Below are 24145 nucleotides of genomic sequence, written 5' to 3'. Positions count from 1 at the left end.
TTTGTCCTGCTTTTTGTAGACAGGACACACCATGACAGGTAGGTGACAGGAAGAGGCATTTGTGGAGCCCCTTCTCCTGTCAGCTGTTTAAATAACCACCACTGTTCATGATTGGATGAGGTAGGACTGTAGAGTTTGGTTTGATCTATTTGTTATAAGGTTGCTTAGACCTGTCAATGGCTTGTTGCTTCTGCTGTTCAGTGTGCACAGAGCTCTTTGTTGTAACTCCATCAGGTTGGCCGCTCCTGGTGCTTTGGTAAAATACCAAACTGGGTATCTGATGAAGTGTCTAGGCCTGAAACGTCAGCTTTTGTGCTCCTAAGATGCTGCTTGGCCTGCTGTATTCATCCAGCTTTACTCTTTGTTAAATGGGTATCCTTATGTTGGATTAAAATGAAGTAATAAAATGTCTGGGGTGTAATGAGCTTGATTTAATACATCCCATCATAATAGGAATCATGACAGTTAGGCTCAATTTAATTGAAGTGGAGACCCTCCAGCACAACATCATGAGAATGCCGTAACCTCTACCAATTAAATGGGGGTGGAGAAGGGGCTGAGGTGGGATTCCTGGCCGTCTCTAGCGTGAACTCATGGGATCAGCAGGGTAACCACTACTTAACTGATGAGCTAGTTGACACCCATGATCCCTGAGCTCACTTCAATTCAGGGGTAGATAAATGGGAGCCGTCCAGCCTTCCTGCACTTCCAGAGCAGTGCTCAGTAAACTCTCTGTTGGGTTTTCCAGTGGCCTGTCAGTGTGGCCCTTTGATTGAGGACCCCAGCATCATGCAGGAGCTGGCTGCTCAAAACTTAGCATCAGATCTCCCTCTCTCCCTTCCTTCCTTCCAAGGCTTTTGGCAATGTGAAGTACATGAGGGTGAGGTGAAACAGTTGAATATTTGATTGAGATTCTTGTCAGTGAATGGTGGGAGTGTATTGAACAGTGCTGAGCTGAATAATACACCACCCCCAGGCCTCCTACCCTCCCTTGACCTCTTCATCTCCAACTGCTGTCGACACATTAACCGCCTCAACCTCTCCACCCCTCTCACCCACTCCAACCTCTCCCCCGCAGAACAGGCAGCCCTCCACTCCAACCCCAACCTCACCATCAAACCCGCAGACAAGGGAGGCGCAGTGGTAGTATGGCGCACTGACCTCTACATCGCCGAAGCCAAACGCCAACTCTCCGACACCTCCTCCTACCACCCCCTTGATCATGACCCCACCCCCGAGCACCAAACCATCATTTCCAATATCACCCATGACCTCATCACCTCAGGGGACCTCCCACCTACAGCCTTCAACCTTATTGTTCCCCAACCCCGCACGGCCCGTTTCTATCTCCTTCCCAAAATCCACAAACCTGCCTGCCATGGTCGACCCATTGTCTCAGCCTGTTCCTGCCCCACCGAACTCATCTCCACCTAGCTGGACTCCATTTTCTTCCCTTTGGTCCAGGAACTCCCTACCTACGTCCGTGACACCACCCACGCCCTCCACCTCCTCCAGAACTTCCAATTCCCTGGCCCGCAGCACCTCATTTTCACCATGGACATCCAGTCCCTGTACACCTGTATTCCTCATGATGATGGCCTCAAGGCCCTCCGCTTCTTCCTGTCCTGCAGGCCTGACCAGTCCACCTCCATTGACACCCTCGTCTGCATAGCCGAACTTGTCCTCACCCTCAACAACTTCTCTTTCGATTCCTCCTACTTCCTACAGACAAAGGGGATGGCCATGGGTACCCGCATGGGCCCAAGCTATGCCTGCCTCTTTGTACGTTACATGGAACAGTCCCTCTTCCGCACCTGCACAGGCCCCAAACCCCACTTCATCCTCCGTTACATTGATGACGGTATCGGCGTCGCCTCTTGCTCCCCAGAGGAGCTCAAACAGTTCATCCACTTCACCAACACCTTCCACCCCAACCTCAAGTTCACCTGGGCCATCTCCAACACATCCCTTACCTTCCTGGACCTCTCAGTCTCCATGTCAGGTAACCAGCTAGAAACTGATGTCCATTTCAAGCCCACCGACTCCCACAACTACTGAGAATACACCTCCTCCCACCCACCCTTCTGCAAAAATTCCATCCCCTATTCCCAATTCCTCTGCATCCGCTGCATCTGCTCCCAGGATGAGGCAGTCCATTTCTGCACATCCCAGATGTCCGCGTTCTTCAAGGACTGCATCTTTTCCCCCGCAGTGCTCAAGAACGCCCTTGAACGCGTCTCCCATATTTCCCGCAACACACCCCTCACACCCCACCCCCACCACAACTGCCCCAAGAGGAACCCCTCGTTCTCTCACACCACCCCACCAACCTCCGGATACAACGCATCATCCTCCGACACTTCCGCCATCTACAATCCGACCCCACCACCCAAGACATTTTTCCATCCCAACCCTTGTCTGCCTTCCGGAGAGACCACTCTCTCCATGACTCCCTTGTTCGCTCCACACTGCCCTCCAACCCCACCACATCCAGCACCTTCGCCTGCAACCGCAGGAAGTGCTACACTTGCCCCCACACCTCCTCCCTCACCCCCATCCCAGGCCCCAAGATGACTTTCCATAATAAGCAGAGGTTCACCTGCACATCTGCCAATGTGGTATACTGCATCCACTGTACCCGGTGTGGCTTCTTCTACATTGGGGAAACCAAGCGGAGGCTTGGGGACCGCTTTGCAGAACACCTCCGCTCGGTTCGCAATAAACAACCGCACCTCCCAGTCGTGAACCATTTTAACTCCCCCTCCCATTCTTTAGACGGCATGTCCATCATGGGCCTCCTGCAGTGCCACAGTGATGCCACCCGAAGGTTGCAGAACAACAACTCATATTCCGCTTGGGAACCCTGCAACCCAATGGTGTCAATGTGGACTTCACAAGCTTCAAAAGCTCCCCTTCCCCGCACCACATCCCAAAACCAGCCCAGTTCGTCCCCTCCCACTGCATCACACAACCAGCCCAGCTCATCCCTTCCCCCCACTGCACCCCAAAACCAGCCCAGCCTGTCTCTGCCTCTCTAACCTGTTCTTCCTCTCACTCATCCCTTCCTCCCACTTCAAGCCGCACCTCCATTTCCTACCTACTAACCTCATCCCACCTCCTTGCCCTGTCAGTCTTCCCTGGACTGACCTATCCCCTCCCTACCTCTCGACCTATACTGTCCTCTCCACCTATCTTCTTTTCTCTCCATCTTCGGTCCGCCTCCCCCTCTCTCCCTAATTATTCCAGAACCCTCTCCCCATCCCCCTCTCTGATGAAGGGTCTAGGCCCAAAACGTCAGCTTTTGTGCTCCTGGGATGCTGCTTGGCCTGCTGTGTTCATCCAGCTTCACACTTTGTTGTCTTGGATTCTCCAGCATCTGCAGTTCCCATTATCTCTAATACAGTTGGTGAGTTGAGATTTGAAGGTGGATTCACCGACCTTGAGCACTGGTGGGAAGCCATTGCAGATTCCTGGCTTTGACCACATGGCTGTCTGCTGCAACTGACTTAACCAAGTATCTAAGGACCTCCATCCCTGCAGCAAAATCAGGAGATCACTTCACCATTTCAGGTACTACGCAAAAACCATCAGTGCAGAGTTGAGGAAACTTAAGTCCCACTTTTCTCATAGTATTCCTTCCCTGTGCTATTTCCCAAGATAGAAGTATGGCAAGCGAATCTACTGGCATCTGCTCTAGTCACAATGCACCTCCACTCTCAGGAGTGAATAATAGTTTTAAGCAGTGCAGTCTTTCTTTAAGTGCTGCTATGAAATTATGATTGTGGGATCCTGCTGATACTGAAAGCCAATAAACTGCACAATTAGTACCGTATGTAAGCAGAAACCACTGAAATGAGCAGGCAGGCATTGGAGTTGGAACACTGCCTGGTTTTCAATCAATGGGTGTGGATTAATCATACAATTTGATCTCTCTGCCTATTTTCACTCCTTTATGTATGAAACCACCTCCTCAATTTTTCAATGAAGCAATGATGATGTATGCATTCGCTAAATGTGTCGATGGAGTGTATTGAAAGACGAAAAGCTGTCACGCCAGTGGATGTCGAGATTGACTTTAATTGCTTGATTTCATTTAAACGCAATACGACAAATATTTTGGCTCAGGCTTTCTCAGAACTGGCCTCACTCCACTGTCCTAAGTTCACCAGAACTGTGGTATAAATGGGAATATACAGTGTATTTCCGTGGCAATGATATTGTTGGAACTAGAGCAGCTTTCTTTTGGGTGTTCTTCTTTAAGGTTTAAGAGGCCACTCTCTTTTCACTTAGTCTCCAAATCAAAGGCAATAAATGGTTAGTCTGCTAGTGATGGAGTAATTCCAATTTGGAAATCAAATTAGGATGAAGTTACTCTGGCTGCTGGAATGGCATGTTTGAAATGTTAATGTTTGCACACATAGAGCTATAGTTTCCCACTGACATAGGTATGAAGCGCAGTCTGTTAATGTGCTCTACAGGTTGCCTTTAAGCTGTAAAATCTGTTCTCATCGTGGAAGTTTATGCCTTAGAAATAAATGCAATTCTGGCCACTGGTTTTATGGTTTGGTCTGGTCACGTTCAAACTGAAAAAAATCATGTGATTCTGTTTTATCTTTGACACAATAGCAAAGAAAATTAATTCAAAAGACTATTGTGGTACAAGAGACTAAAAAGTTGTTCTAGTATCCCTATTATATTTACTTGTATTTGCAGGCACTGAACTGAAAAGGTTACTGGCGTTTATGTATCCCTGTACGATTTAATTTATAAATAAGCCTGGGCATGTTGTTTTAATCTGTGTGCAATAATCTAGCGTTGCATTAATTTCCACTTTGAGGGGGCACTCAGAGGAATTGGCCACATAGTAGGGAGCATCCTGCTGTAAATATTCTCTTTTCTTCTTCTCTTATTATAAAAACTGAAGCATAAATTTAGAGAGCACCATGGAAGAGTTGAGGGGTGAGAGTAGCCAGCAGAAGGACTGTACCTTTCCAGAAGGGATCTGGACAGATATTGAAAAGCTAAAGTTAAATTGTTATCAAAACTGATAAATTTATTTTCACAAATACAGCTAGTTGTTTTACTAATTATCGTGTAGTAGGGGATGTAACCAGTATCATATGAAGAATATAAGAATTTAGCTGTTATCTCAGTAATTTATAGCTCTGGCTGTGACATTAGCTCTAGCCTAACCTGCCAACCCCAGATTAACCCAGACATTTTCCATTGTATCACAGAGTTATTTGGCATTGTGGAGAATACAACAAATTTAGCTAAAGACGACTGTCCATGCAATGGAATGTTTAGAAGCAGCAGGTGCAAGAGAATGATCGAGGTGGTGGTGCAGAGGACGAGCAGAAATGGGTCTTTTGGAAATGGTATTCATCCATCTGGAGTGGTGCCGATGCAGTCAAAATCCAGTGATCAGGGATCAATTTGTTTCAATAAAGGTGATCAGCCTGGTGTCACTTATGCAATGGCACCTGTGCCATTTAAGTGCATTCTGGAAACCTGCTCTGTAAGTGGACCACAAATACAAAAGTCTGCCAGAAGGTGTTCTGTGCTTTTGTAAAATAAGCATGTGTGCATTGCGGAGGCTTCCAGCTAACTAGAGTTGCAGGAGCAGCTTTCTGACAGGACGCTTGGTGCTGTTAAACTTGCCTTAGCCACAAAAATATGTGCTGGATCATGAAGCACCTGTGCCAGCCCTTTGAAGTTTCGATCTTGGACAGAAAATGTTGGCTATCTAGCACATTGAGCTTTCACATTAAACACACACTACTCAGAATATGCCATGTTCAAACACTGAATATTCAGTAGTGTTCAACAATCTGAGGACTGTCATTCTTTTTATGGGAAATATTGATTGGTTCTGAGAACATGAAAGTGATGACTAAAAGCTCAACAGTTACAGCTATCTAAGTTAGGGTGTTCAGAATGCTAGCACAATGGGTAGAGTAACAGAAGTGCTGTATAAGGAGTATGCAGTAAAAACTCCAAGCAATGTTTATCTGAGTTTTGTGATGTTTTTAATCTTTGATATAATTCAGCATGAACTCCAGTTTAAGAAGTTATTCCTTTTATTCTACAGTTCACATAACAGTGTAGAGACAAATGAAAGATCAGATGCTAGCACCAGTAAATTATTGGCTATGTTTTATGATCTGGAAATTGCCAGGTTGCTGATTTAAGTGAATGATTGATGCTTTTCATGAGTAAATCAATCCCAGAGTGCTGCTTCTTTTATTGTTCCCCTAGTAGTGTTGAGCAATGATGTGGCACCCAGGAGGTGCACTGTCAAAGACCCCCAATAACCCGAAGTTCTGCTGTTGCAGACCCTAATGCTGAGTTCCTCAGATCACCCAGTATTGTTCTGAGGAAGAAGATCTTTAATAGGGAACAGGTGAGCAGAAAATATTGAGCTTTAGTCTTTGCATTTATAATGTATGGGGGCAGATGCCTAGGAGGTAACTAATTGGCCTCCTTTAGACAATTGCATTCACTGTGAAGGTTGAAAACACCATTGGAGAGCAAAGATCGAAATGGCTTAGTGTTTAAGTTTCTATGATGTCCTCTTTACAGTTTCACCCTCATCTTAAATCATATTGTGCTATGGGGTGGACTTGCTGGAATAATAAAGACTGGCTCCCTCTTGGTGGTCGACATCTTGAGACTGGCCTGCATGAAAAATGACCCCTGACCCAGGAAAATAGGCCAGGGTTAGGATGGTTGCTGGGCAGTAGGCAGAAACCCAGCTTTGTTGAAATATCAGCGTTTCCTACCCACTCTGGGTAGCTTGTCAGGATGGCCAAATGATCCAAGGAGCCAGACTCAAGGAGTGTTAGTCCTTGCCTTGCTTAAACCTGGTGAATCCTGGTCCCTTTCTGGGGTGTAGATTCAAATCCCACTCCTGACTTTCTAGGGGAGGGATGGCCTAGTGGTGTTATTGCTAGACTGTCAATCTAGAGACCCAGATAACACTCTGGGGACCCAAGTTCCAGTGTATTCACACAATGGGGACCCAAGTTCAAATCCCACCACCGCAGATGGTGGAATTTGAATTCAATTTTTAAAAAATACCTGGAATTAAGAATCTAATGATAACTATGAACCCATTGTCAATTGTCAGAAAAACCCATCTGGTTCACCAATGTCCTTTAGGGAAGGAAACTACCATCCTTACCTGGCCTGGCCTCCATGTCACTCCAGATCCACAGCACTGTGGTTGACTCGTAACTGCCCTCTGAGCAATTAGGGATGGGTGATAAGTGCGGCCTGGTCCACGACACCCTCATCCTGTTAATGAATAAAAAAAAGCCTAACAATTGTCCTGGCTTTTCACTGTGACTCAGAGTGGCAGAAAGTGGTTCCACTTTTGGTGACTTGTCCAAATTTTCATAAGAACAAAACAAGTATCATATTGAAAAAGAATAACAATGAGGAGTTGTATTGTCTTCTTATTGCACACCTATGAAATGCATTGATTGTCTTTTGTTGGCAGATGTGAATGAGTGTGAGAAGAGCAACTGCTCCCACCATTGTGTGAATACACTGGGCAGCTTCCAATGCCTCTGTCCGCGTGGATACACTCAACACATTAATGGGCGCAACTGTCAAGGTTAGAGACTACTTTCTTTGGTTGCAATTTTATAGTGTAGATTGTGTTTCAGTGTCACAATTCCAAAACTGGCTGTACTTCTGCATCAAGTGGAAGAGATCTACTGGAATGGTATCAGGGAAGCTAACTCTTCAGATGTGTGGAAAGACAGGAAAAGATTGATTTGCTTTCCTTTAAACGGAGAAAGTTAAAGAAATATTGAATGAAAATGTTCAAATCTATGAAGGGTTTCGGAAAGTATAAATAAGGTAAGGTGATTCCAATAGCAGAAGGGCTAGAGACCAGAGGAACATTTATTTTAAGATGTTTGGTAAAATGATACTGGGAAAGATAGAAAAGGCAAGGTGGGTGGGGGGGGCGGAGGTGGGAGTTGGGGTGGATGCAAAGTTATAAATCGGCCCAAGAGCCTTTTAATGCAGAGAGTGGTATGTCTATGGAATGAGCTGCCAGAGGACATAGTGGAGGCTGGTATAATGACAACATTTAAAAGGCAGCAGGATGGGTATATGAATAGGAAGGGTTTAGAGGGATATGGGCCAAATGCTGGCAAGTGGGACTAGATTAATTTAGAATATCTGGTCGACTTGGATGAGTTGGACAGTAGGTCTGTTTCCACACTGCATAGTTATGTGACTCCTATTACATCTATGGACCATTGGTGCGATTCTGATAACGGTGCCAGAGAACGAGGTGAAAAGGGAAAACAAATTGTAGGACAATGGGGTAAGTATGCCATAATGGTTGTAAATAAATAACTCTTTGAAAAAGCTGATAGAGGCACAGAGACTGAGCAAACTTCTTCTATGCTGAGCAGTTCTGTTCTTTACAAGTGGATCGTAGAATCCCTACAGTGTGGAAACAGGCTCTTCAGCCCAACAAATCCACACTGACCCTCAGGACATCCCACCCAGACCCATCTCCCTAATCTAAACATCCCTGAACTCTATGGAGTAATTTAACATGGCCAATCCGCCCAGCCTGCACATCTTTGGACTGTGGGAGGAAACCAGAGCACCCGGAGGAAACCCATGCACACACAGGGAGAGTGTGCAAACTCCGCACAGCCACCCGAGGGTGGGATCGAGGCCAGGTCCCTGGTGCAGTGAGGTAGCAGTGCTAACCACTGAGCCACCGTGCTGCCTAATTGAGGGTACCGTTTCTTTTCTCTTTTGTACAATATTCTCCACAAGTGGAGTGACTGAAGATATTGTAGATCTTTAATCATTCACGGGATGAGGACATTGTTGGCCAGGCAGCATTTATTGCCCATCCCTAATTGCCCAGAGGGTAGTTAAGAGTCATCCACATTGCTGAGGGTCTGGAGTCACATGAAGGCCCGACCAGGTAAGGATGGCAGTTTCCTTCCCTAAAGGACATCAGTGAAACAGGTGAGGTATAGGCCACTGGTGACAACCTTATCCTTATTAACCATTGCATTTGATTATCAACACAAGTCCTTAGTAAACTCTTACCCAACATTTCAAGGAGCAGTTTGTGCAACTATTGCTACTGACTTTGTAGTAGTTAAACTAAGAACTGGTTGAACGTACCATGCTGCTTGTCATCAGTGGATACAGAGGAACACCTGTTATGGACCAGCCCAGACCTCCTCAAAACATATTAAGAAAGTTATCCATACAGTAACATTTTCGTATATTAAAGGTAAATGGGAGGTGCTATGTTCCAGATACAATTCAATTTGTCAAACAACTCAAGGTTAAGCTGAGCACAATTTACTCAAACACTATAGTTGAATTACAACAAAATTGGTAGTATTACAAACAATCGGCAGTAGATTCGCCAACTTTAAGTACATTTAAGTCGTCATTGGATAAGCATATGGACGTACATGGAATAGTGTAGGTTAGATGGGCTTCAGATCGGTATGAAAGGTTGGCACAACATCGAGGGCCGAAGAGCCTGTACTGTGCTGTAATGTTCTATGTTCTAAAAGATGAGGAACTTGGAATAACTTAATGCTATTCAAAAACTTAAAAGAATAATAGATACAGTAACTGTTACCAATTCACTGTTCCAATACAGTAACATCCCATAAACACACACTTGACAAAAGCACAAATTCAGAAAACAGATTGTCTCACATGCGACTCCCGTTGCAAGCTCAGAAACCCCAACTTTTGGCTGTTACTGAGAGAAGGATGAGAGATAGCTTCCATCTCTTCAAAACTCTAACAGCAACTGCTGAAAGCCAAATCTAAAATCCCTGGTTCTGTGGGTGAGGACTTGATGACACCCAATCAGACTGCTTTTATTGATCCAACTTGGGGGGAAAAGGAAAGCCACCCAAGGCTTCACAAGTTGTATATCTTCTTGTAGACTGCTTGCCACCTCTTCCCCAGTCAGTCTGTAAAAGAAACCAGGACAAAACACACGTCTTAAAGCCACAGCATCATCACACGTCTGTGAAAGGTTTGTCCAGTGTTGGGCCTCTGGAGGATTTTTGTACTTTTAAATTCACTAGCATCGAAACGAGGAGCTGTGGAAAAGCTAGAAGGTTGACTCAGATATGTAGCAAGTGGATGTTTACCGACATCAATAGAGTCTTGTTACCATGAATTTGACTTTTCTGTGCAAAATGCCAATTGAGGGAAGCTCTTCATCTAATGTTGTATGCGGTTTCATGACTGAGCCAAACTCAGCGGCAAAATCCAATGATATCTCAAATGTTAGATTGATAGATCATAATAAAAGCCCATGAGAGTAGATTACTCCAAGCTATAATCTGATGGTGTTGGCATTTTGACAGATAACTGATTATGCCCCATTGAGTAGAGGACTCTATGACAACTGAATGCCCAGCTGCCTTAATTCATTCAGTTTCCCAGTTTGGGCAGCTCTACTTCATTGTTGTCGTCAAACACCACAGGAGAAAGGAGCTTTCAATGATGTTATTTCTATCCACATACTTGAAAATGCACAGTTTTGGACAGAGAGGAGTTTAACACTAGCTTTACAAGAATGTGATTATTTTATTGAGTTGTGCGCAATTGGCAATATCTTAATTGACAGGTTTCCATCCAAAAAAACTGCTGACACAACAACAATCCAACTTGTATCTGTATAGACCCTTTAACATAATAAAATGCCCCACAAGAGACGTAGGAGAGGTGATGGTCTGGTGGTATTGTTGCTCGACTATTAATCCAGTGACCCAGGTAATTTTCTAAGGACCCACGTTTGAATCCTGTTGTGGCAAATGATGGAATTGAATTCAACGAAACCTGGAGTTAAGAGTCTAACAATGACCATGAATCCATTGTCAATTGTCAGGAAAGACCCACCTGGTTCGCTACTGCCTTTTTGGGAAGGAGCTGTCATTGTTACCTGGTCTGACAACCTTTAGCTCCACAGCAATGTGTTTGACTCTTAGCTTCCCTCTGGGCAATTAGGGATGGGTAATAATGCTGGGCTAGCTAGCAATACCCTCATCCTGTGAATGAATTTTTTAAAAAGTAGGACAGATGTATAAAAGCTTGGCCAGAGAGGTTTTAAGGAGTACCTTAAGAGAGAACTTGAGGGGAAGAATGCTTTCAAAACCTGAGACATTGGCAGCTGAAGGCATTATCACAAATGAGAGAGTGATCAGAATCTGAATCAGGGTCCTATCATCCATCATTTATTCCCTCGCCTTTGTAGCACTCTGAATATTCAACAGGCCTCACATTTTTTTGGAATTAAATTCCACCTGTTTCTCAAGAGCATTATAAAAACTATGGCATGGAGCCATGGCAGGACAGGAAATATTTGCTCAGATGATCAAAACCTTAGTGAGAGTCTTAAACAAGGAGAGAGATATAGAGTGTCAAAGCAGTGGAAGGAGGCAATTCCACACCTGGGGGCCTTGGTAATTGAAGACACAGCCACCAATGGTGAGCAACTAGAATTAGGGATGTTTAAAACTCTAAAATTAGATTTTGGTTTTGTTTTAATTTATTACTGTCACGTGTACTGAGGAACAGCGAAAAGTGTTGTCTTCCTTGCTTCACAGGCAGATCACACTATACAAGTGCATCAGGGTAATGGAACAGAGTGTATCCTACAGTGTTACAGCTGCCAAGAAGTGCAGAGAGAGATCAACAGTAACATTAAAGAGGTCCATTCAAAAGTCTGTTAACAGTGGGGTAAAAGTTGTTCTTGAGTCTGTTTGTACATGTAGACAAACCTTTATGTAGTGAGAGGAGTAAATTCATCTCTTATTTTCCCTACCTTCTGTTTTCAAGCAAAAGTTCTTTAAAATATTTGTGTCTTTTGAAACATGCTTTGGTATGTTTCTCCTGAAACCTCTGTGTGTGTGATGTCCAATTTTTAAAGTGGGGACTGTCTGTGTGGAGTTTGCACATTCTCCCTGTGTCGGCGTGGGTTTCCTCCAGGTGCTTCGCTTTCCTCCCACAGTCCAAAAATTTGCAGGTTAGGTGGATTAGCTATGCTAAATTGCCCATAGTGTCCATGGATGTTTAGACTGGGTAGGTTAGACATGGAAAATGTCGGGGTAGGGGAATGGGTCTGGGTAGGATGCTCTTCAGAGGGGCAGCGTGGACATGTTGGGCCATATGGCCTGCTTCCATGCTGTAGGGATTCTATGACTCTATGACCTATAAACAAGCTCACTTTAAAGTTGTTAGAAAGGTATTTTATTCATGCATTCAGCCCAGGGATTGATTGTTACAACACACACACTCAAGCATAAAAGGAAGGAAAAAGAAATAGAATTGATACGGTGGCTCAGTGGTTAGTACTCTGCCTCGCAGCACCAGGATGCGGGTTTGATTCCAGTCTTGGGCGACTCCCTATGTGGAGTTATCGCATTCTCCCAGTGACTCCATGGGTTTCCTCCCACAGTCCAAGGATATGCAGGTTAGGTGGATTGGCCACGCTAAATTTCAAGAAGTGTCCAGGGATACGTAGGCTAGGTGGATTAATCATGGGAAATGCAGGGTTGCAGGGATAGGGTGCAGTGGTTCTGGGTGGGATGGACTTCAGATGAGATGGTGTGGACTGGATGGACCAAATGGTCAGCTTCCACACTGTAGGGATTCTGTGGTATAGATTTCCTATATGCCTGGTCAAAAGCCGTTGTCCGGGATCGACGGTGGGTCGTTAGTACCTTTGAGGGCATAATGGGCTTTGATAGATTTCTTTGTAATTAGTCTTTGCTGGGTCTTCATATCATTTCTGTTGTTTGTTTGTTAGGTTTGTTCAGTACAAAACTGTGTGAGATTCCAAAGGGGCGGCGTCTAAAATGGGTAGAATTTGTTACATAATGATATTTAGTTGAGGAGAGTTTATGTTAATCCAGTATTGGAACTTGGATAAACAGTCTGATATGCAGTTTAGAGATGACGGATAAGCCAAGAGAGATGATGATGAGGTGGAACTAGGTGTTGTCAGTGTATATGTAAAAACCAGTGCTGTGCTTTTGGAAGATGTCACAGCAGAAATATTTGGATGCAAATAAGACAGGGGCCAAGAATTGGGCAACACCAGAAGTAATAGAGAAAGAATGGAGAGCGAAGCCATTGCAAGTAATTTTCTGGCTACCATTTGTTAGATAAGAATGAAACTTGGTGAGAGCGGGCCCATCTTGCTGGACAAATGCACGGAGTAGGACAGTGCCAGTTTGTCGATTTCAATTGTTTTTTGGTCGATAAGAGGGCAGGATGAGGTGTAGTGAGGAATTGCTGGTCCTTATCAGACCAAAGGCTATTCTCTCATTAGAAAGATACAACTGGTGGTGGCTTAAGCTGAGGGTCAGCGCACCTCAGGTGAGGGGAGAACTTGAGGAGGAGAGTCCTTCACAGTGACCTTGACCTACTCCTGTACGGCTGGTTGACCTTCTGCTCACACCCAGCGTTGGAATTAGAATAGTGCATGATGGAACAAATAAGAAATTGGTCAGACACATTGGGCAGGTGGAGAAGGGGAAGGTAAACAACCCTTCCAGTGGATGCTCGAGATGTGGAGGGAAAGCAGTCTGAGGCTAAAATGGGAAAATACCTTTGTAGGAAAACTTATTAGAAGAGGAAAAAGAAAGGGGAAGCAAAATTAATTTTGAAATATCAATGCATGAGGAAAACTGAAGTGGTTTGCCAACAGAATGTGATTAACTTGGAGAACACAGATGAAATACACTATAAAAACTGTGAGAATAGATAGATATCTACATAAATTCCTTCACAAAATTGATGGCAGAAAACACACTGTTTCATATCACATTGGAAAATCGTGTTTAAAAAGTCACCTGATCATAGGCAGAAGAGGACACAAAATTTTAATATAACATGGCATTGGTTACTCTCATTCGTTTCAAGATAACAATGAATGTGGTACTTCTGGGGATCGCCACTGTGCTCATAACTGTGTCAACACAGCAGGAAGCTACTACTGCACCTGTCATCCAGGATATCGGCTCCACTTTGACAGACATACCTGTATCCGTAAGTCCCATCCTTTTTTATGCATGATATGCTGTTCACACAGACACTACTTAACAGATTGTCACATCATTTCTGACTATGCAGTGGGAAAATTGTTTTTGTTTGTTACACTGACTGAAGTCTTGAGCTCAATGAAAGAGTTTTAATTAAACAAGTCAATGATAATTGAGCTAAATTCCATTGTATATATACTTGAATTATGTAATTGTGGCTGTCTGTAGAAAATGCATTTAAGTATCTAACAGCATACTGTTTATTGTAACGTTTTTGAACATCATTTCTCTGCTTTTGCTTTTTTGTTTTCCTCAAGATCATTGTTAACCTTAAACTAATTTGATTGTTTTGTAGTTGAGACAGCTTATAAACTAAGGTTGTGAGATTATATTCCGTTACCATGCAGAACGCTGTGGAAACAAAGTCAATGAACGTATTTAAGTCAGAGATAGGCTCTTGATTGGTAAGAGAATCATGGAATACAGGGAGGAGGGAGGAGAATGGGGTTTAGAAACATATCTGCCATGATCAAGTGGTGGACTGAATAGCCTAATTCTGCTCCAATATCTTATAACCTTTCATATTGCACAACATTGGGCACTGCAGAAAATGTTTGAGTTTTTGATGAGGGGAAGTAGTTTTTCTTCATTACCCATGTTCTACCTTTTCAGAGTATTGGGCAAAATTCCTCAAAGCTTCAATTTTGCTTGGGATTTCAGTTGCACACTCACACCCTCCTGCTCTAAAATCCCAAGTTAATAAACAGGCTTGAATTTGCATCTTGCATTCCTATCAGAATATACAAAGAATACTTGTCCCCTTTTTATTCTTTTGTGTAGTGAAATTGTTTAGTTTTATGAGTTGTTTCTTCAACCTCAATAACCCAATCATATTTGTAGATGTTTTATGTATCTTCTCTGAACCATTATTATCTATTTGAAGGTAGGATGAGATTGAGAAGTGCACAGAATGTTCAAATAAAGTCCTACAAATGGCAGATACGGGTAAATGCTTATTGACTTGTAGTCAAGTATTCATGAGATGTCTCTCGTATATGATCTGTTTCTCCTGATTGAATGCTTTTAGTGGTTAATAATCACACCCAATCCTTCTTTCCATCATTCTTAATGGACCTGGTTTCATTGCGCACAGATGTTTTCTGTTTCCTGTTCTTTCTGGCATTACCTTCTGTTGATCTGGTACATTTAAAATCCATCTGCTTTCCCTTAGCTTGTTTATTGTTAACCCAATGGGTATTAGTCTTTTCAAGTCTTGTGTAGAATGCCACTGGTGACTCTAAAAAGTCAGGAAATTCTCCTCACTGGACAGCATTCAGACAATAATTACATGTCTATTAAAACAAAGAACTTCAGATGATGCAAATATGAAGGTAAAACAGAACTTGCAGCATCCACGTAGAGAAAGCAGAGTTAACATTTCGGGTCCAATGACCCTTCTTCAGAACTGATTGTAGCTAGGAAAAGATGATATATGTGATGATGACCAAGGGTCTGGGGGAGTGGAGATTTGGGAAAAGAATTGACAGAAAGGAGTTGGAGCCCAGAGAGAGAAAATTACACAGACAAACAGATAGCTGATAGGAAACTAAGGAAAGGAAAAGCTGATAATGGAGACAATGAGTAGGTGAAACTGGGTTGGCAGTGTTGAAAGCAGCCCATTTCAAGACAGAGCCCAGGGTGTGGTTGTGGGTCAAGGACATGGAAAGAGATGTCAGAGCTTTAAAATTAAAAATTTAAAAGATATTAAATCCTGAGGACTGCAGGGTGCCCAAGTGGAAAATGAAGTGTTGTTCTTCCAGTTTGTGCTGAGGTTTGCTGGAACCCTGCAGCAAGCCTGAGACAAAAATGTTGGCCAGGGAACACAGCCTTGAAGTGGGAGGCAACTTGAAGTTTGGGGCAGAGATAATGGGAACTGCAGATGCTGGAGAATCTGAGATAACAAAGTACGGATCTGAATAAACACAGCAGGACAAGCAGCATCTTAGGAGCGCAAAAGCTGACCTATCAGAGATAATGGGAACTGCAACAGCTTTTTTGCTTCTAAGATGCTACTTGTCCTGCTGTGTTTATCCAGCTCCACACTTTGTTATCTTGAAGTTTGGGGCCATATTTTTACGAACCGAAGATAGGTGTTCTGCAAAGTGGTCCCCCAGTCTGCATTTTGTCTTCCTAATAGGAAGAAGATCATGTTCAGCTAGGACAACTAGGAATGGAAGCTAATTTGAATGTTCCATTTCAAAGATGTTTTTAAGCTGAGGTTGAAGCCTGTTAAAACATGGAAAGAAATTCTCACATACCGCTGTGAATAAAAATATCATCTACACTGCAGAATTATGCAAGAAGTAGGAGGAAGGGTGTAATTTCGTCAAATATATATTTCTAATGGAGGTCATCAAAGAAATTTTTGAGAGCTGGGCCTGATGGGGCATTCATGGCAACACCATCTATTTAGACATATGTGCTGCTGTTAAAATTGAACTCAACAGTTTGAGTTACTGAGTTCATAAGTTCAATGAATACTGATTTGCACAATGGCGACAGGCTTCGATCCTCCTGTCAATGGCTTTCTTGAGTGCTACATTGGTGAATATCAAATGAACACGTGGACACTTCATTAGTGTTGATGAATCCTGCATGGTTTCAACAAATAAAAAATCAGCAACAATTTAAAGCTTGTCTCTTTTGAAGAATTCCACTAAATTTCTGAATTAACTTGCAAATTCTGAATCCATGTTGATTGATATTTCCACATTTCTCTGCTTTACCAATCAGCATTGGCAGTTGTTCAAGCTCTTCTTTGTGCACAATCAATTCTAAAATTTTGTCTCTTACCTTTTGATATTTGAGTAAAATATATTGTTTTCTAATCCTGGACTAAACTCCCAGTCTTTGTGGAACTCCTGAAACACAATGTAGGAACAAAGATGACGGTATTTTGTTCAATCACAGCCCCATGCTGTACCTGGTCTGGCAATGCTTGATGATGGGACAACACATAAGGAACACTGTTTATTTTATAACAAACTTCTGAACCTGCATTCTGTTTGTTGTTACAGCTGACAGTGGTTGCCAGTCTTGCCAAGGTGAATGCTCCCCTGGATTTAGCCTCCTGCCCAATGGCGTTGACTGTACAGGTGAGGATACCAGCCTGTTTTGCACCAAATGATGATGCCAGTGTTAAGATGATGCATTTGTCATGGATGTTTACCTCTTCTTTTATCTCCTAAATCAATCTTCACTCTTTACAAGCTTTAGTTAAATCTTAGAATCTGAATTGTCATGTATTCAAGAAATCTGCAGTAAACTGTACTTTGGAAGAGGGAGTAGTCAGTGTCTGTGAATTGTCCTGTTCTGGTAAACAGATTATGGTGATATTGCTATGAAGGATTTCCAAATAGAGGTCAGCTTTTCTTCTTCAGGCGGACAAGAACATAATAGGTTACAGGTCAAACATAGTTATTTTACTATCTTTCAGTTATTGCGTAGAAGCGGTGAAATGACTAGATCAAAATTATTTTTGTTTGCTTTTCTGAAAGTTGGCAGACTTCTTGTGAAGTATTTTTGTTTAGGAAGGTCACAGAGCCTATAATATTCATTTTCAAATTGCTGTTCCCACATCAGATTTAGGTCTTCAGTTCTTTTCAAGGGCTTTATTAAGGTGACTCAGGGCTCACAAGCAGGGGCATTTGCGATAGCTCCTTGGAATGAGGGTGATGTTTGCTCATCAAGTGGTGAAGCTGTGCCCTACAGATCCTGTTGTGTGTGGGCTTCTATGACCCCGAAAGGGTCTAGTTTGGATTTCGATATCCATCTTTCTGGCCTAACAAAAAGATTTGTGTTCAATAAGCAACAGGAAATCTGTTGCAATACAATAACTATACCAGTTACATGAATATGTCCTATGTTACCACAAGACGGTAAGGAGCTTACAAGCCCATGGGCAAATCAAACCACAATTCAAATTAACATAAAGTAGCCTTTTCTAAGTACAGGAAATGTTGGTATGTTACATATTTAAAGTTACTCCCCTGTGTGGGATTGTGTTTGGAACTAAGTCAGGTGTTTGTAAATCAGGAACCCCCTGTACAACATCTTCTCCAAGTCCTTTCTACCCCCATAATTATTAAATTATACATTTGTTCATATATTTACACTTACCACTAACCCATCTCTCTCTAAGTCTTTGACTTTGCATTTCAGATGATCTGGGAGTTGCATTATTCCCTGAATGTGTTCTGTTTGAAGTGTTTTTCCTGGATAGAACGTAGTTTTGTTGGGACGTCCTGATGCTCTGAGCGCTTTAGTTGTCTTCTGTATCCAGATTTGCCATTGGTTAATCCCAATAAATAAGCTGTGGACAACTAAATTGTGATGGGACGAGGTTCCTGTTATTCATCCGTACAATCCATTTGGCAATAGGAGTGATGTGGGATCTCTGTAGATCTGTGTGTCTGTTAAAGATTATACCTTTTCTGCTGAATCCCTGATTCAAAACCATTCCCAAAACTCACCAGCAGAGTTTGGGAATGTGTGAGGCTAGATTTTCTTGTTTTGATGCAATTTTATTCCACTGTCATCAATTGTTTCTCCAATTAGATCCAGGTTAAGCAGTTGTATACGATGATGATAGACCCAGTTATTTAAATCTTACGTGAGATTTTTGTACCATGTGTCCTCCATTCCTGGTTCTGACATTTTTCTCACACAGTAACATTTATTGTAATGTGGGGCTTGATGTGGGCAATAGAATTGTTCTTAATCATGTACTGCTTGATAATCATGATGTTATAGTGTGTAACCAATTCCTTAAAGTAGTATAGGGAGTGGAGTCTTCAGCTTTCTGCCCGTCAGTAATTCTGATGGTGCTAGATCACCTTGGAGATCAGGGGGTCCATAATTCAACTGAGTAGTGTGGAAATCACAATTCATCTTGAAAAGCTGACTTCCTCATTCTGACTCTACATCCAGGCTCCCCATTATATTGCGACTGCAACAGTTTGCTTGTGAAAGGCTGAAATCCAGAACCGCATTTGAAGAAGCATTCATTCCTGAAATGTGGTCCGATGTCCAAAACAGGAGCTTCAACATTGCCATACATTAAATAAATCCCACGTGAAACCTGGGTAACTGTGTTCATGGTCATCACATACAACTTCCTAACCTCAATCCATCAGGAGAAGTACTTGATGACAATGAGGCAAAACTTCATGGAAAACAAACAAATACCTATTCACAAGCACTGGTAGGGGATTTGGTGAACATAAATGATTCTCTATGTTCTGGCCTCAGGCAGTAAGTTCTTCAGGATATCCTCATGATGTTAAGCTGGGTGACCAGTATGTCATCAACAAAGGAACGACGATATATTTCCAAGTCAGGATGGTGAATGGCTTGGAGGGGAACTAGTTCCTATGTCAACACTACCCTCATTGTTTTAGGTGATGCCAGTCATAATGGAGAGTCAGTTAGCTCAGTTCGCTGAATGGCTGGCTTACGAAGCAAAGTGATGCCAGTAGTGCGGGTTCAATTCCACACCAGCTAAAGTCACCATGAAGGTCCCATCTTCTCAGACTCACCCTTGCCTGAGTAGCAGTGCCCCTCAGGTTAAACTCACCACCAGTCGTTACTCTCTAACGAGAAAGCAGCTCTATGGTCATTTGGTGACTACGGTCGTACTAGATCTATGACATTTATTGCACTACAGAAGTTATGTACAGATGGTTCATTATGCCTTTCTTTACCACAGAGACTGGTAAAGGCACACTAGCCCCAGGTCTGTGTCACAAGAGCCTTCTTTATGCAGTCCACGTTCCCTTGGCGTCATCAAAGTGGATGGTGCTTATTTTTTCAATCAAGTGTTAAAAGCAAAACACTACAGGTGCTGGAAATCTGACAGCAACACAGAAAATTCTGAATAAGTTGAACAAGTTTAGAAATATCTGTGGAGAGAGAAACAGAGTTAATATTTCAGGGCTGGTATGACTTGTCAGAACTGAAAGAGGTTGGACAATGGTTATTTTCACCCATTTGACAGAGGCAGAGGAGGGACAAGGGAACAATTTAGTATTAACTCTATTAAATGCATATACAACAGCTATCACATGGTTCTCCTGAACTGGAAACTTACAGGCTCTTATCACCTATCACCGAGCATGAGAACATAAAATGGACCTAGAGGTTGATAATCAATATCTTTTGCTGTGTCATGGCTCTCCTTCTGTGACCATTAAGTCCGAAGGTGGGACATGAACTTGGAGCAACCCACTGTGCCCAAGGACCACTTCACCACTGGTAATAATGTGGAAGGTGACTTCTGTGCCCATTTTTTTATTTTTTCCTTCGACCTGGATTGAAATTGACAAAGCTCACTTTTGTGGCTAAGTCTTTGTCCAATTTTGACTTGAGCTGTTATTAAATCTTAACTGAAATGGTAATTGTGATGGGGGTTTTGTCTGGGTGTCACTTCAAGCAGCCTTTCCTCACTTGAAGTGTGAGGATACATGAAAGATTGAAATGCATACTTTCTGTAAGTTGCCTGCGATCTGGCTGCTTTCAAGTGCAGTGTCTTGTTTCCCGCGTATTCTTTGACTTCCTCATGATGTCGGCTCTTTATAGTTTTCATCCACTGTCTCACGTAGCACTTGAAGTTGCATCTGGTATTTGACACCTCAATTCACTTTGAGCTTTGAAACTCTCCTAGGTTTCTCTGTGGAAGTGATATTGCAGTCTGTTAGATAACATTATTATCATCTTCCCTAGTTAGCACTTTCATAGCAAGATCACTGTTTTTCAGTTGTGTGCTCTCCAGTATGCGTCTGCTATAATAAATATTAGCAGAGCAAATAGGAATATGAGTAGGCAATACAGCCCTTTGAGCCTCCCCTGCTATTCAATACGATCATGGAAGATTATCCAACTCAACAGCCTATTCCCACTTTCCCCCTTTTATCATTTCCCTTTAACCCCAAGAACTTTATCTAACTCCTCCTTGAATTCATTCACTGTTTTGGAGTCAACCGTGCTCTGTGGTAGAAAATTCCACAGACTCATCATTCTCTGACTGCGAAATTCCTCCTTGTCTCAGTTCTAAATGCCTTATAAACCGTAAATGCCCCAGACATCCTTAGACTATGACAACAGTTCAGAAGAAGGGTCCCAACCCAAAACATCAGCTTTCCTGCTCCTCTGATGCTGCCCAGCCTGCTGTGTTCCTCCAGCTCCACCCACACTGTGTTGTCTCTGACTCCAGCATCTGCAGTTCTTGCTGTCTCCTTACATTGTGACCCTAGCTCTGGATTCTCTGGTCATTGGAAACCTCCTTCCCATGTCTAATCCTATTTGAATTCAGTACATTTCTGTGAGGGGCCCTCTCATTCTTGCAAGCAATGAGAGATGGAATGAGAAAAAGAAATTGAATACAGGTACTTGTACAGGTTGAAAACACTGGTTCACAGTTTTTAATTCATTTGTTTTGACCATATTTCTGTCCCTCAGCGTATGATTGGGCTCCTGTTTTCAGGGTGACTTTTCAGTTGTCCAGCAAGCCAGAAAGGGGGTGGGATTTTATCTTTCATATTGCCAGGCAGAAACAATACAGAGCTGCCAGGCTGTTGAGGTGGGATTAAGATCGGTGGATGAACTGACCACTCAAACAGAGGGCCAACATCTCCAGGACAGTGCCACCAGAGAGTTAGCCAGTGCTGAAGCATTGAGGAGAATGTGAGAACTTCCATTTTGAGGATCCTTCTGAAGAATGTGGACTAAATGTACTTTTGCATATTCCAAGAAGACAAGGAACAAAGGGGAAAGCTCTGTAGCTGCAATGTAGCAGCCACACTGAATAATTTATTGCTGGCACCTCTCTCCCTGCACAATGGAACCCATTGCTCCTACCACACCACCAAGAAGCTCCCAAACAGGAAAATGCCAATGGCTCGTGAAAATTCTCCTTCACTGTTCTGTTAATTATGCAAATTACCTGTTATTACTGCTGCTCCCTGCTGGGAGGACATCAGGGCATATCCCACCATCTCTATGTCTCCACTAGAGAAAGACAACATTTTGCCATTAATGTTACTTTAATAACTGTCTTGCTGTTACAATACTTGAAAAATGTCCGACCATGCAGTTTAATTCTAAAGCTACCCTAAATTTTATTTCCTTCTTTTGCCCCAACAGTATCTATTTTACATAGATAATAAAGTGTGAAGCTGGATGAACACAGCAGGCCAAGCAGCATCTCAGGAGCACAAAAGGCTGACGTTTCGGGCCTAGACCGTCCATGAAGGGTCTAGGCCTGAAACGTCAGCTTTTGTGCTCCTGAGATGCTGCTTGGCCTGCTGTGTTCATCCAGCCCCACACTCTTAATAAACTAACCTGTTTTCCAACTTCTGTTGCCCTCATTGTTTATAGCAAACCTCCAGAGTTCTTTATCTTCCTCTTGCACACTGTGTTTCAAACCAGGTTGTCTGGTTAGAAAATTTCTCTACTGTTAATTTGCATTCTCTGTAATGTTTAGTAGTCCGTCTTACTAAGTTTTATTATCTTTCATTGTTCCCAAACTTGTTTTCTCAAAAATGACTTAGGAATCTAAAATTCTTCCTCCCAAACCACTTCCCACAAATGAATTGCAATATATAATTATTTTGTTTGACTGGCTCAGCTCAGAGCACCTTGTTTAGTCCTGAGATTTTTTTGAATGCCAGTCTAGATCTGAGCTATTTGTGTTCCCTTAACATGATTTCTGCCTTAATCTTTCCAATGGTATTGGTTGCTGTGTGAATTGTGACCTTGACAATCTTAATTTTCTCTGTTATGTTCCTTACTTTAGCTTAAAGATAAACGCATTGTTTGAAGCTGCTAACTGTAGATATCAGATTCAGCTATGTCCCCTAATGGAATACTAACTTCTAACATATATAATAGGAGCAGAAGTAAACCATACAGCTCCGGTCCAGTGCTCTTCATTCAGTGGATCATTTCCGATCTAATTGGGGCCTCTACTTTTGTTCCTGGTCCTAATAATCTTTGACTCCCTTGGTAGGCAATAATCTATCGACCTCAGCCTTAGAAATATGCGGTGAATCTCTTCCATTGCTGTCTAGGAAAGAGAGTCCTAAAGCCTCACGATCCATAGAATCCCTACAATGTGGAAAGAGGCCATTCAGCCCATCGAGTCTGCACTGACACTCTGAAGAGCATCCTACTCGGACCCATCCCCACCATGTTGCCATAACCCTGCATTGCCCATGACTAATCCACATAGCCTGCATAACCCTGGACACTCTGGGGCAGTTTAGCATGGCCAATCCATCTAATCTGCACGATTGGACTGTGGGAGGAATCCAGAGCACCAAGAGGAAACCCACACAGACAAGTGGGAACTTGCAAACTCCACACTGTTGCCCAAGACTGCAATTGAACAAGAGTCCCTGGCACCCTGATGCGACAATGTTAGCCACTGTGCTACCCTCTGGAGAAAAGCAAATTCCTCTGCAGCTCCATTCAGAATGGAAGAGCCTTTGTTTTTTTATAACATGTTTAACTCATAAGTAGTTACTGTTTGCCCTGCAGGCAATTTATTGCTCCAGAGTGTCATTGTCTTTCTCCCCTCTGTCTCTGACTTCAACCTCATCATAGATATAAAAGCTTGTGGATGAGCGCAGACATGAAAGGTTTGTTAGTGTTGCTACTTTCAGATGGGACCTTAAACCAGAGGCCTGCCTTAGGTAGGCTTTGACATTTTCTTGACATTATTTTGTAGAAGAGGTCCCCTGCTATCCTGACCATTATTTATTTCCAAATACACACAAGAAGACAGCAGACTGCCTAGTTATTGCTATGTATTGCTGTTTGTGGAAGCTTACTGTACACAATTTGGTTGTTGTCTTTCCAAGAGTGACTCCAGTATTTCAAAAATATTTCATTGGCTGTAAAACAGTCCTCTGCCTCTTTTCCCACTCTTTTCTTTCCTTGGTTTCTATATTGCTTTCTCTCTTGTTCTTTTCTCCCTCATTCGTCTTCTGTTGACCTTATTGTCTACCCTCCCAGCTAAGGCT

General features: G+C 42.8%; 1 protein-coding gene across 1 annotated transcript in view; it reads left to right on the top strand.

The window, feature by feature from the left end:
* Window positions 1-24145, top strand: part of LOC125459369 (kielin/chordin-like protein) — a 320716-nt gene that overhangs the window by 209095 nt on the left and 87476 nt on the right. Inside the window, exons 12-14 of the mRNA XM_059651906.1 lie at window positions 7502-7618; window positions 13948-14073; window positions 17144-17221. Coding sequence (XP_059507889.1) covers window positions 7502-7618; window positions 13948-14073; window positions 17144-17221 — 321 coding nt within the window. The remainder of the gene's footprint in view (window positions 1-7501; window positions 7619-13947; window positions 14074-17143; window positions 17222-24145) is intronic.

The sequence above is a fragment of the Stegostoma tigrinum genome, chromosome 17 (assembly GCF_030684315.1).
Source record: "Stegostoma tigrinum isolate sSteTig4 chromosome 17, sSteTig4.hap1, whole genome shotgun sequence".
NCBI lineage: Eukaryota > Metazoa > Chordata > Chondrichthyes > Orectolobiformes > Stegostomatidae > Stegostoma > Stegostoma tigrinum.
The sequence above is the reverse complement of the archived record's forward strand: the minus strand, read 5'-3'. Positions and strand labels throughout refer to the sequence as shown.